Source organism: Antedon mediterranea, chromosome 10 (assembly GCF_964355755.1).
Source record: "Antedon mediterranea chromosome 10, ecAntMedi1.1, whole genome shotgun sequence".
Lineage (NCBI taxonomy): Eukaryota > Metazoa > Echinodermata > Crinoidea > Comatulida > Antedonidae > Antedon > Antedon mediterranea.
The window spans coordinates 18,221,445-18,234,561 of NC_092679.1; the positions used below are offsets into that span (position 1 = coordinate 18,221,445).

Genomic DNA, 13,117 nt, shown 5'->3' on the forward strand with positions numbered 1-13,117 from the left:
CATTGGATTTTCAAAACGATACGCCGGTGTTATTTTACAAAAATGAATAAGTTTGACAAACAAAAAGCAAGCGATCGCTGGGAAATTTTACGTCAAGTTAGTTAAAGGAGTTATTTATAATATAGAAGTAATTGAGTATATTTTAATGTGGTTGATTTTTAGGAAACTTGAAAAATAGTCTAGGCCTAGGCCTAGTTAGGCTACCTAGTAGGTAGGGCCTAACTAGGCCTAGATAGTAGTAGGCCTGGCCCTAGCTACTAGGTAGGTTTACTCACAGATAGATAGAGCCAGCCTCTCAGACTCTACTACTAGTACTACAAAAAGTAAAATTAGTATTCTAGGCCTTATTTAATTGATTTTGTGCTATAGTTTTAGGCCTGTCTGCACTAGGCCTACTCTTTTTTATTTATATAAATAAAGCAAACAGCTTTGCTTGGGTAGTGATTGTGATGGATAAAAAACTTCAGTTCTTCTAATTAAGAGGGAGAAATAAACAATTTCTGAACTACTATTCTTGTTGTTGTATTTTTTTAAAGTTTTACTTGTTTGATTTCATTTGTTCACATCATATGTTATTATGAAAACAATATATTAGATAATCCAAATTTTATTTTCTCCAGGCAATTCTGAAGAAAACCAAAGATGGAGAAAAACACAAAAAGACGTCGATGATAGAATTTGTTTCATTCAATTTACTTACAACAGATCAAGTACTTGATAACAATGGTGATGTCTGGCATCAATATCAGTATTCTTCTATTCCATCTTTCAGAGCACGAATCAAGTAAGCCGAAGTCAATTTTATAAAATAACAAAATAATTTTACCTTTGTTTTTAAGTCTAAATATTTTTACCTATTTTGTTTTCATAATTCTTTATGATAATGATGTCCATACCATAAGATAAAGAGAACTGGTTTGATAAAAAGCCAATGAGCTTATATAGATTGGCTGGAGGGCGGTCTCCTCACAGGAAAGTACAGGTCGTGATAACATTTTGAGTACGCCCTCTAGCCAATCTATATGAGCTCATTGTAAACCCTAATTTGTTCTAACCCTAAGCACTTCCTAACCATTTGGATACAAAGATTGATAGATGCCAACTCAGTTCCATACTGATTCATTTATAAGCCCACACAATATATATACATACAGAAATACCATGATTAATCCATGGAGAAAATGATGAGTTAACCTTAGTACTAAATCAATGTATCTATTCTTGTAAATGTTATCTTTTCCTTTCTTTTAAGGCATATCAGCAAATCTTTTAACCCAGAAGAACTCATTGGATTTAATAATACTGGTAATGTATGTAAGTTACAGTATACAACTTTATGTTATTTAATCGGACTATTAATTATAGCATTGGTTGTTTGATTATTGGTATAAACAAGATAATACATTTTACTCATTCCTGAATAGACTTTTGAATAGACTACTATCTTCAAATCTTTTTATGATTATAATCGACAATCCGTAATTCTATGACTTCTACACATTTTAGTATTGTAGTTTTCATCTCAGTTTTCACAACACTGAGTTTGTCAGAAGATCACAAGCACGTACATCATTAAGTTTCATTAAAATTGTCCCAATGTTCTAACTTCATGTTTGCTATAATAATGTGGTTATTATTCAATATGTATTTTTAGGTGTATGGCCAGCAGAAGAGGTTTTAACATATTGGTGTTTGGAGAACAGAGAGTTATTCAGGTGAGAATTTACAGAATATTTTGTTTTGGGACTGTACTGTAAGACAAAGGACAAACATTAAATCACCCAAATAGTCCTGATAAAGAACCGAACAGAACGGTATATACTGCGGTATATACTGGGCTTATATAAATGTGTAGATTAATCTGAATGACTCCTCCCATCAACCTTCCTGAATCAAAGCTCAATAAAAACACCAAACTTCAGGACTTGTTTGTGTTGGAAAAGAATTTTATTTTGTAATAAATATTTCAAGTAATAGACTGAAATTGAAATTTGATTATGATATGATACAATAGTATTTATTGTCATTTTTACAACTAGGTATAAATAAAATTTGATTAGGTTTATGTTTCCAATTTGTTTTCCTTTTTTGCAACCTGCAGAGAGAAGAAAATATGTGAACTTGGAGGAGGAATGACATGTCTTGCAGGGTTAACAGTGAGTATTTACATGATGTCATAAACTAATTTGCATAATTGGGAAACTCACTTGAACAGAACATGTGATTAGATATTCATATCAACTTTGGTTTAATGATTTTTTAAAAAATCACCCTAGAATTTTGTTAAAGTAGAGGATTGACTGAGAATGCCCACACATGTGATCATCGCATTCGGTTGAAAAACATTTACCTTGTATAACATCTTGTGTATGTTTTTTTCTTCTATCCACAGATAGGTACTAGTTGTGAAGCAGAGGTGGTTACGCTAACTGATGGCAATGAGGACTCTGTCCAAAGTATCCTTTAAAACATATTTCATAGCTAGTTTTACTGTCCTAATGAAATGGTACAGTACAACAAATGTAACCTGACCTAAACTTTTTACTTACATTAGTAAGTTATTAAGTCTATGAAGGTATACAATATTTTATACCTCTATAGTTTATGATGATAAGGTCAATAACCCATGGTTTGACTCTATCTGGGCCAAAGGCCAAATTGGTTGTAACTTTAGGAAAGATTGTTTACTCTTGTTGTGTCGTCCTTCCGATGAGACGTTGATCTGGCTGGCATGAAGAACTTTGTACACATATTTAACAAGAGTAGGAGTTGGCTTCCGGCGTGTGCTTATCTGGTTAGGCTCTGTACTGCTGAAGTTTTTTTATTAGTGTAAAAGTATTTAAGAATATTATATTAATATATAAATTAAATTATAATCCAATTTTTGTACCAGATGTAAAGGAGATTTTAAAAGAAAATGATAAACATTTAAAAGCAAGTCAAGTTGATGCAAGGTAATAGAATATTTATTATGTATTTGTATTCCTTTTCTCATCTTTTTTTGAAGGTAAAATGTATTTACCAGTATTATTTTGTCCTTCATTGTAGTGTTTTACGCTGGGATAAACCAGAGGAATATAATAATTTTATGGAAATGTTTGATTTCGTCATCTCTGCAGATTGGTAAGTACATTACAAAGTGAAAAGTTCAGTACAATCTTTATTGCGAACATTGTTATCCACATATTATATCTACTATATGATAATTTGTTATTCTTTTTAGTTTGTTCTTTGACCAGTACAGAGAAGATTTGGTTAAAACTATCAACACAATTCTAAAACCAAAAGTTAGTGAAATTTCATCTTTGCAGTTTGACTAAATTGGAATGTCCATGAGAAGCTTATGTACTTTTTTATATTTAAAACCCTTACTTTTTTTGTAATTCTTTTAGGGTATATGTATCATATTTGCTCCAAAAAGACACAATACGTGTGAAGAATTCTGTGCAATTGCGAAAAGGAAATTTGAAGTTACAATAGATGAGAGATATGATGCTGTAGTATGGGATAAACATATAAAGGTACAGTTTAAATAGATTACCGACTGGACAAACTATCTAATAAACTCACTAATTTAGTAAAATAAATCAAGTTCAACATGCGTACTTAGAATTGTTCTAATCTATGGTAAAGAAAATAAGGTAGCCCTAGTGTACAACATTTTTATCATGTATACTTTAGACTTGTTTAATTTTTTTTCCTTAGGCCTTGGAAAATTCTAGTGAAATCTATGATGAAAATAGACATTATCCACTGAAAATTACTCTGACAAAAACATGAAGCTGTAGGGTCAAAGGTGAAGTTGATGAATCAGGTGATATTTATTAATGAAATTTTCAGGAAAAAAAATGTCAATGAAAATGTTTTGAAGTATATATTAACAGCCTTACCATGTTGAATCATCGGTTCTTGTCAGATCAAAGAAGTTAATGAATGATGGACTGGTAATGCTTGGATGGGCTTCTCTGTTGGGATATGAGGTGACGTTTCAGAGAGAAATATGATGTAATGGTAAAGATATCGGACTTGTATGTGAGAGGTATGGGTTCGTTTCCTGTCTGTTCTACATTACCTGTCTGCTGCAAGATACTTTACTTTCGTTTCATTGCTAAATACTTTGGATAGCTGTTGGTCCAAGATATGCGCACTGCTCATCTGTATGATAAACTACATTATTTGAAAACAGTATGGGGTCGTCTACCGGATCTGATTGTCCTGTATACTCTAGGAGAACAGGCCTGTGCCAAGGCAATCAATTACCGAGATAGAAACTCGTAATAGTACTTTGATCTTATGTGTGGCTGCGACAAATACCAACAGTACTGTACTATGGACAGTAGCTGTAAAGGGGTGTTGAACTGATCATGTCGCAGCCACAGATAAATTCTTTGATCTCCAAACCTCAGCATTCTCTTGTTATTTGCCTTGCTTGTACTGAACAATTCGCCCAGGATAAAGAAAAAATAACCAAGTAGCAAAGATTCAAGAAACAGGCCATAAATAGCATTGTCGTTTTCAGCATTGACGTAAGATCAATACCTGCATTGATTTACCCACTTCAAGATGACTGTAATGTTTAATCTTTAATAATTAATGTAGTTGTTTTTGTTTATTGTGTCTCTTGGCTTGATCTCTAAAACGCTCAATAAGTTAAATTAAACCTTGACGGCACAAAGGTCTATTGTCACACACGAGCAACATAATGATTCACACTAACTATTACAATTAAAAATTTGTTAGCTCTAGCCTGATGACGTGTGATGTATTAAAATAAATGTTTACTGTGAGAAAATGAAAGGTGTGCTTTAGAAAAAGCAGTACAGTAAAAGTTAGTACTATGATACACATTTATTGGTATATACACGACAACTTAATCAACAATTTATCTGAATTAAATTTGTACTTATCTTGATGTGACGAAGAAGATTTAACCATGGACCTATAAATTAAATCTAATTTATACGTCCATGATTTAACACAGATGCTACTTTAAAAAATGATTTTTCCTCATGTTTTTATCACGGGAAAGTATCCCCTAAATAGAGGTATCTCAAAGGAATGATTCTACGTGTGTTACATATTATTAATTTAATAATTATATTTTTACAATCTTTTCATTCAAATAAATGTTGTGATACACCATTTCTTAATTCATTTGAAATTGTCTAACTATAAGAACTGCTCTGGCTGCTGCCGCAAATTTCTTCAAAGGCTTCCGTTGATGAGTTGCTACTAATTCTGGGATGAATACAGCCATCGGTGTTCCCAATTTAAGAGTTTCACGACCCAGTTTAGAGTCCGTCTTTTTAAACGATGGTCTTTGTGTGTGAACAACATTCTTCATCGGAATGTCTTTAGTTATGTCTTCTTTGTGTGTTAGGCCTACTTGTGGATTATCATCTGATTCTGTCATGTTTTTGTCATCTTCCACCATTTCATTATCATCTATTTTACTTTCATTCTTAACTATGTCACAATCTTGGTCACGGGTCTCGGGTTTCTCTGTCATTTCTTCTTCACCGTCTTTGACACTATCATTTCTACTTTTGTCTGTTTCTTTTTCGTCAGGTTCTATACTAACTAACGATTCTTTACTTTCTTTTGGTTTTTCATTATTTTCTTTAACATTTACGTTGCCAACAATTTCAGTTTTATCACCTACAGCGTCAACTTTATCACTTACAACGTCAACTTTATCGCTAACAACGTCAATTTCAATCAGTGCAGGCATTCTTTCTTCCAATATCCGTTTGTTAGAAAAAACCTTATTTTCGTGTGGATCTTCGAACTTTTTTTTCTCGAACTGGTCAACAGAACCAAACCCAAGCCATGCGTACATTTCATCAGACTTCTTCGAATCCAATAATGCTCTCGATCTCGAAACTTTTGGCGCAAAATCACTCGTTATAAACGGATTGTGTTTGAGAAATTCTTTTTGATATTTTGTTGGAACTACATTTGGCGGGAGCTTAATAGAGCTGCGACCCCTTCGTCCCTGTGTGATTTTTCCAAGCTGACCCGTCTCTTTTGAACTCAGTGGAAACGTTTGTGACAGGCTTTCGTTCTTAAATCCTTGCAAAGTTTTTATTTCGCCACTCGCTATCAAGTTACTCAGAGATATTCTTCTTTTCAGCTGAAATTCGTTTTTATTTCTAATACCTGTTGGTTGTATCTCAGGAAGAGTGATAACTTGTGTTTTTAGGCTTGATTCTTGGTAAAATCCACTATGTGGGGTATTCCCTCTGCTTTGCTCGTGTAACATCTTTAATAATTTGTTCTTCTCGGCCAATTTACGTTTGATATGCGTTTCTTCTAACTCCCCAAACGATTTGTTAAATAGAACACTGGCCATTTTCCCCTTAGGAAACTTTCTATGATCTTGACGAAGACCATCTCGTCTAAAACTGTTTAATTTATCAGCTTTTTCTTCAGTAACTTGTAAGCTTCCCTTTTGAGCTTTATTCGTTTCCATCAGATGTTTAAGATGTTCCATCTTACTTCGCATTTCCTTCTCTTCTCTGCTAATGCTTGCTTCAGTTATCTGCCTAGCATAGTCGAGATGCCTAGCCTCTCGTTCGGCTTCTAATTTCACAATCACGAATTTGCCTCCTCGATTTGAAAGCGTATTACGACGGTTGATCATAGCCCTGTAATCCCCCTTCATTTTCTGGTTTTGTATTTTTTTAACTATTTCAGAATATCAGAATAGTTGTATGTTGTCTGTCATTCTTCTGAGACACGCAGTAATCTAAAGTTGACAACAAATAATAAAACAATTTAGTATCAAGTGTTTCTATGGCCTTAATCAGGTCAAGAAACAGTTGAGATCTCGCGTATTATTAAGAATTGATTATAGAGAATGTCTAATTATTAAATTTCTATTAGAACATCATACACTAATTGTAATAATCGATGTTTGGAATTAGTCATAGTAAACTAAAATGAAAGATTGTTACTAATAAGTTATTCATTAATGTGATACAACCACATGAATGACGTCAGCAAATATTTTACAGCACAGGTACGCGAAGTGATTAAATATTATTCGGCATATGCGAGTTTGTTTTAATTATTGGAATCGAGCTCACCATACGCATTCAGACATCGATAATGATAAAAATGTTCTATATGGTTTTTTTTTATAAACATAATACATTATGTAAAATATATTATTAAACTGTGAATATGAGGATATGGAGATGCGTACGTAGGCCGACTATCCATGTACGTTGTACGTTTCATCTGCTATATTGAAGTAATTGGGCCGAAAAGAGGTACACAAATTATATTGTACTTCTAGTTATGTTGTAGTAACTCATGAAGATTGTCTAAACAGAATAAAATTGTAAAAAAGGTTTTAATAAGAAGTTAACAATGCGTGTATACAGTAGGTCATAGTATTTTTAAACGTCTAAAACATATTGTAAAAGTTTATGGTAGGCCTGCGTTTAGCCTACTTCTTTTAATTAAAAAAAATCTTTTCACAAAATATGTTATGTAGCACACTTACCTGAACAGGTACATATTGAATATTGGTAATAATATAACGCATCAAATGATTTATGATTACAGAATCATCTCCAAACTATGTGAACAGGACGGAGAACGCGGCCCGATATGGTACTGCTGTTTGTATTGATTTGGGTTGCCGTGTGATACGGTACGGTACTAACAAAAAGAACCACGTAAAAAAAGAGATAATCCTAATCCTTACATTGAGTTGTTTTAATCTTCTAGCAGTACGGTACTGGCTAACACATCTACAATTAAACATATGTGTAACAAAGACGTATGTTTTGTTAGTTCTAAATTGGACGCGATAAAGTCATTCTTTCATGTAATAATGTATTTGAATGGTGTTATGCTTAAAAAACAATGTGTCGGCAATTTCATATCGTTAGGCTCTATGTCATTTTATTTCGTTGCTAAAATAGTTAATTTACTTTTTGATATTGCGTTATCGTATCGTATCATCGTATGTAGTGCGTTTTAGAGATAAAAGATATTTAAAAACATTTTTTATCTTTTCTGTATTTAGATTTATTTAGACCTCCATCACAAATGGAAACGAATTGAAGTTTTTTAACGTCGAATATGAAAAAGTTTTCCAATAGCGTGCCGGAATTTTTTATCTGCTCGAGCGTAGATCAACGGGTTTGCTAACGCGTTTATCATTCCAGTTTGGATGAAAACGAGTGCATACACGTTTACAAAGTCATAAACTACAGGAATCGGGAAAACAAGCGTAATGCTAATTACTATAGCTGGTGTTATGCAAAGCAAATACACCCTTAAAATACGACTAGTTGTTTTTGCCGCTCGAAAGTCGATTCGACCCACGTTGACACCTGCTGAAGAAGATGTTGTTGCGGCTATTTGTCGAGAGTGTCTCTTTGCTTCTCGGTAAACGCGAAAGTGGAGAGCAAGGGTGACGGTGATGGCCAAACCAAACATCACCAAACGAAGAATGATGTACACGGAGTAAGAAAAGATCAAATTTGTCGGAGTTCCATTTGCAAACACCATTTGCTTTGTAACGTAAAACAAACCACCAATAGAAATCCCCATCACCCAAACTCCTACACAAAGAATCAGAGCTCTCCTTTTGGTGACTTGTAAATATTTAAACGGTTGCATAATACACCAATATCTGATCAACGCTAATGCTACGATGTGTAGTTGAGATGTACACCACTGAAAAACAAGAACGTTCCCGATCGGTAATACCAACATAAGGTTCACCGCTGAGGTGGTATCAGAAACTAAAACAATAATCATACACCAACTGTAAAGTATCCCAGAGATGAAATCCGAAATCGCTAGGCTGGCTAGAAGCATGTAAGAAGGCTCTTGTAATGACTGGAACTTACAGACAACCGCTACAATCAAGCCGTTACCAATAAGAACGATCGGCAACAGTGTAAAGACAATAACGGAGAATACAATATAGTGGATATGGTAGTCGTGCACCTCTACCGAGTTATTAAACAACAGCCTTTCGTTAATATTATCCATTTCTATGTTTCGTAACGTTTTTAATATCACAGCTTATCGCTGGATATCAGTTTAATCAAATGATGCCAGAAGTTAATTAATTTTCTGCAGGAGTAAACAAAATGAACGACGAAGCTGTCAATAAAATGTCAAAATCTAAGACGGATTAAAATAATAAACACGTATGAATGATAGTGTAGAGAGCAGTGACTAACTTGTAATGGATGGTGATAATATCCTGTGTTTTAAATGTTACCGTAAAGTATTACGTAAGTATTGAGTCTAGAGATTAGAACATGGTATTCGTATAACTAATTAAGAACGCTAAACTGTCACTAATCTCCAGACATTTTATTTTAATTGTTAAAAAACTTAAACTGTTATAAAAAAAAAACGATATACAATTTATGGCTCTACGAAATCTATTTTGGTTGACACTATTTGCATTATATTTCAGTACTGGATCTTAATTGTTTCGTCCCGCACACTCAAGACCTCCCAGCGTAAGAAAAGCTTGTTTGGAGCCAGCAGCATCGCCTAAATAAACTCGTTTAATTGGTAGAACAGATGTATCTGTTATGTAGCCAGCATCTGTTTGGTCAGCATCGACAGAACTAGGTCCATCACAGTTGCATTTGGTACCAGTTGTGATGCATGAATCTAAAAAAGAAAAGAAGAAAACAACGCTAATTTAATCTGATTATATCAAAGACAAGAAGCAAAACTACGGTTTGGCAAACAATGATTGAGAAAAGGACAGAGGAAAACCCAAAATGAGACAAATGTCTTGATCATCGATGATATAATTACCATCGAAAAATTCTTCGTCATCCTTATCGTCGTCACCACTGTTGTCACTGTCACCAATAGTCCCTGTTACTAATGTCACTAAGTTCATGTACATTTATTGTCTCCATTGTCGTCATAGTCACTGTACCGCTCCATCATCCTGACGGCCAACAGAACAACTTGTCATCTTTGATGACTTAGTCACCCTTTATCGTGAAGTGAAGAGAACGTTACGTGATATCAATATCAGATTCTGCTCAACTAACCTGTAACGCCACATTCACAAGATTTTGAGTTGATGGGTGCGCCTCCCCAGTTGATTAGAACTTCGTCGTCACGGGAGACAAGCCAACCCCTATGCTTTCTATATCGTTGATTGTATGCAAGAAGCTTCGAACCTTGGCAGTTATACTAAAATGGTATAAAGAAGTGAGTTATTGTGTAAACGTCCTCTGGAAATAAATATAAGCGCCATGGAAACACACCCTTATTACCAATTTACCTGAATGTATTGTTGACAAGAATTTGAGATGTTGACCAGTGCTGTCATCTGCTGGAATGTTGGTTCGTACGTAGGCTCGTAGACGTACGATCCTGGACGGTTGTCTCCGTTAACAGTCAGTGGCATCTCTAACTCCTCGCCAACAAGAACTAATGTCACACCTGATAAAGGTACAATGGAAGAAAGATGCGTCTCAGACATACATTGCATAATCTCTATCCGAGATAACCCTACCCTTACATCCTTCAGTAGCAATACATTTTGTCGAACGAAAGTAGATTGATGATTTCTCATTAAGCAGTAAAGTCTTGTCTAGACTATCAAACTTTATGTGTCAAAAACTGTGATGTGCATATATATGGACATGATGATGTCATATCACTACCACATTTAAGCATAGCACTACTATATATGGGCACATAACATTTTTTGACTCATAAAGTTTGATAGTGTAGACAAGGCTTAACTCTAGACATTCGACGGTTAAGAGTAACTCTACAAAATCGACTGTTCACGTACCTTGCTCGTATGACATACTGCAATACACAAAGAACGGTTCAAGTTCACCCTCTAAATCTGCATCTATGATGTACATACCACTGATGTCAAATCCTTCCTTGTAGATTTCTTGACAAGATCTGAAATAAATCGGGTTTTGGAAACGTGCCACTGGTCTGGTTATTGTAGGACTTGTCATAATTTGTGATGTTGATGGTGCTCTTGTGCTAACAATGGGTTCTTTTGACTTTGTGGGCGTTGTTACAACAGGTGATGTCTTAATATCTGGAGTTTGTGTGGATGTTTCTTGATGATCTATGGCTTCTATCTCTGTAGCTGTATCTAAAAAATACATAAAATCATTTTTTTTTTAAATTTTTTTTCAACAAAGTGTGGACGACACACTGAAATAAGATGTGACAAGATAGATTGAAAATAAGCACATCTATTACATTCTCGGTAAATTGACATTAGAGAAGGAATGTTTTCTTCCTGAATGATTGTGTGTATAGTGTCCGAATGTACTGGGCTTCTCGGAAAAAGCTAAACTTCTAGAAGACGATTCTTACTGTCACCACCATTTCAGTTTACGAAGGACGGCATGGAAAACATAATATTTAGAAAACCTACCTTCTATAAGTTTTTGAATTTGATCCATTTTGTGTTGTCTATGGAGTGTAACTGTATTTTCAACAGACACCAACTTTGATTGGATATGCTTTGACGCATTCAATGAAGAAGAATTGTATCTTCCAATCATGTTGCGCATTATATTTCGTTGGGTATTAGATATTTCTATAATGTTAACGTTTACTTTTCCTTTTCCTTCACTTAATGTTGTAGCTACCAGAAGCAACACGGATTTGTAAATAAGTAACATTTTGTAATCTATAAAGAGAAAAAACATGGTATTTGTTTATCTGTGGTGGCCTACGTAGGATAGCCCGCTAAGGAACTATATTTTCACCAGTTTTCAACTGTTGAAGTTTGTTTACATGGTCATGTATCAGCTAAACTTTACCGGCTCAATGTTTTACCCAATATGTTCTGGAGGTTTTTTTATAACTTCTCAGTCTCATATAAACTACAAATACATACTGTATTGTAGTATATATCTATTATAAACAAAGAACCTATGATTTTAATAATGTAATACAGGAAATCTGGCTAGATGTCGACAAGGTCCTACTGTACTAGACAATAGCCATTCTATGCGGTAGATACCACTATTGTTGCTATATTGGCCTCCTATGCACAACTTTTGAAAAACTCCGACGTACAGAAACGTACGTATAGACCCATGACACAGTAGTAGGCCTATTTCAACAATGTGGCATTTAATATAATGTTCTGTGTCAATGTATATGAACGTAGTTATTATACATACATTTTAATAATAAGAAATACTTACGTATAAGGTCAAACAGTGTCACCGATCCGTAAATTGTTCCTATCTGTGACCGGAAAAGGCATCACACGTCACGCATATTAATATTATGCTTAACTCGATAGGGTGACTTTGACTTTAACAAAATAATTTACCCATTGGGAAACACTGATATCCGTAGGCTATGTTATAGGCGCAAAATACATAATTATGCGGATTCAAGGCGGCCGTCTAGACAAATATATCTATATATCCATTAATGTATCGTATCGTACAGAGTGCGTTTGGACCTATTTATATTTTTTATCGCACATGCAACTGCCACACGTGCGATTTGTGTTGTTTATCGTACGTTCACGTGCGACTTGATAGGAAGTTTAAACCAATCAGAAGAGAGCAGTCAATGAGGTCCCGGATGTAAAAGCTTTGCCGCGCTCTCTTTCAAACACGAGGCACTGACCGGACTAGCCTCACCTAGCAGCGCAGGAGGAAAACAAAACCTTTTTTAGAGAAGTATTATGTAGGAGAGAAACTAGATTTTTGAAATACAGACAAGTTGTCATTGTTAGTAGATTTGATGCAATTTGGAATAAAGTGGTGAGTAGGCCTACTTTTCTGCGTATTTAAAATAATAAAATTGCCAGGCCAGGCCATGCAAGTTACCCCGAGTGCTTACCGCCGATCGTTCGTATCGACAGTGGTACTGGTAGTCACAGTGACTAGTCCTAAGAAGAACGTGACGATATCGTATATACGGCGGATATATACCATTACTTCACGATCCTATACGATATCGTGACGTTCTTCTTGCCACATAATTCGATATCATTTCTGTCTTTGGTTGGCACTTGTTTGACCTCCCAGGTCAAGCTTATGCCCTGGGGTGTAGGTCTAGAAACAGACGCCTATCGTGCGTATAAGTCGTATGTTATAAATTGGAGGGGGAG

The 13,117-nt window shown here is 34.8% G+C and overlaps 3 protein-coding genes across 8 annotated transcripts in view; 1 reads left to right on the forward strand and 2 right to left on the reverse strand.

The window, feature by feature from the left end:
* The window catches only part of LOC140061068 (calmodulin-lysine N-methyltransferase-like), a 37,042-nt gene extending 29,536 nt beyond the window's left edge, over positions 1-7,506 (forward strand). For 4 of the 6 annotated variants that reach the window (XM_072107488.1, XM_072107492.1, XM_072107489.1 and 1 more), the window contains 10 exons: positions 621-784; positions 1,253-1,314; positions 1,655-1,715; positions 2,102-2,156; positions 2,393-2,456; positions 2,894-2,954; positions 3,049-3,123; positions 3,224-3,287; positions 3,393-3,521; positions 3,706-7,506. In XM_072107488.1, the coding sequence (XP_071963589.1) occupies positions 621-784; positions 1,253-1,314; positions 1,655-1,715; positions 2,102-2,156; positions 2,393-2,456; positions 2,894-2,954; positions 3,049-3,123; positions 3,224-3,287; positions 3,393-3,521; positions 3,706-3,780 (810 nt within the window). In that variant the 3' untranslated portion in view covers positions 3,781-7,506. Of the gene's footprint in view, positions 1-10; positions 97-620; positions 785-1,252; positions 1,315-1,654; positions 1,716-2,101; positions 2,157-2,392; positions 2,457-2,893; positions 2,955-3,048; positions 3,124-3,223; positions 3,288-3,392; positions 3,522-3,705 lie in introns of those variants that run through there. The other 2 variants (XM_072107487.1, XM_072107486.1) reach the window with 2 other exon arrangements.
* A 576-nt stretch (positions 7,507-8,082) lies between these two features.
* LOC140061291 (lysophosphatidic acid receptor 3-like) lies at positions 8,083-9,015 on the reverse strand. The gene has a single exon (XM_072107799.1). The coding sequence runs from the start codon at positions 9,013-9,015 to the stop codon at positions 8,083-8,085; it is 933 nt and encodes a 310-aa protein (XP_071963900.1).
* LOC140061065 (neurexin like receptor 1-like) lies at positions 9,015-12,249 on the reverse strand. The gene is made up of 6 exons (XM_072107484.1): positions 12,195-12,249; positions 11,414-11,671; positions 10,805-11,125; positions 10,286-10,446; positions 10,050-10,194; positions 9,015-9,654 (listed from the first exon to the last, which is right to left on the reverse strand). The coding sequence occupies exons 2-6, from the start codon at positions 11,661-11,663 to the stop codon at positions 9,461-9,463; spliced, it is 1,071 nt and encodes a 356-aa protein (XP_071963585.1). The 5' UTR covers positions 11,664-11,671; positions 12,195-12,249; the 3' UTR covers positions 9,015-9,460.
* Positions 12,250-13,117: the final 868 nt, after the last annotated feature.

Excerpts from the sequence above, each read along its gene's own strand:
- LOC140061291 (XM_072107799.1), bottom strand. The coding sequence starts at position 9,015 with ATGGATAATATTAACGAAAGGCTGTTGTTTAATAACTCGGTAGAGGTG.
- LOC140061065 (XM_072107484.1), bottom strand. The coding sequence starts at position 11,663 with ATGTTACTTATTTACAAATCCGTGTTGCTTCTGGTAGCTACAACATTA. Across the intron at positions 11,126-11,413 it reads AATTCAAAAACTTATAGAAG|ATACAGCTACAGAGATAGAA; the intron begins GTAGGTTTTCTA and ends TGTATTTTTTAG. Across the intron at positions 10,195-10,285 it reads CTTGTCAACAATACATTCAG|TATAACTGCCAAGGTTCGAA; the intron begins GTAAATTGGTAA and ends ATACCATTTTAG.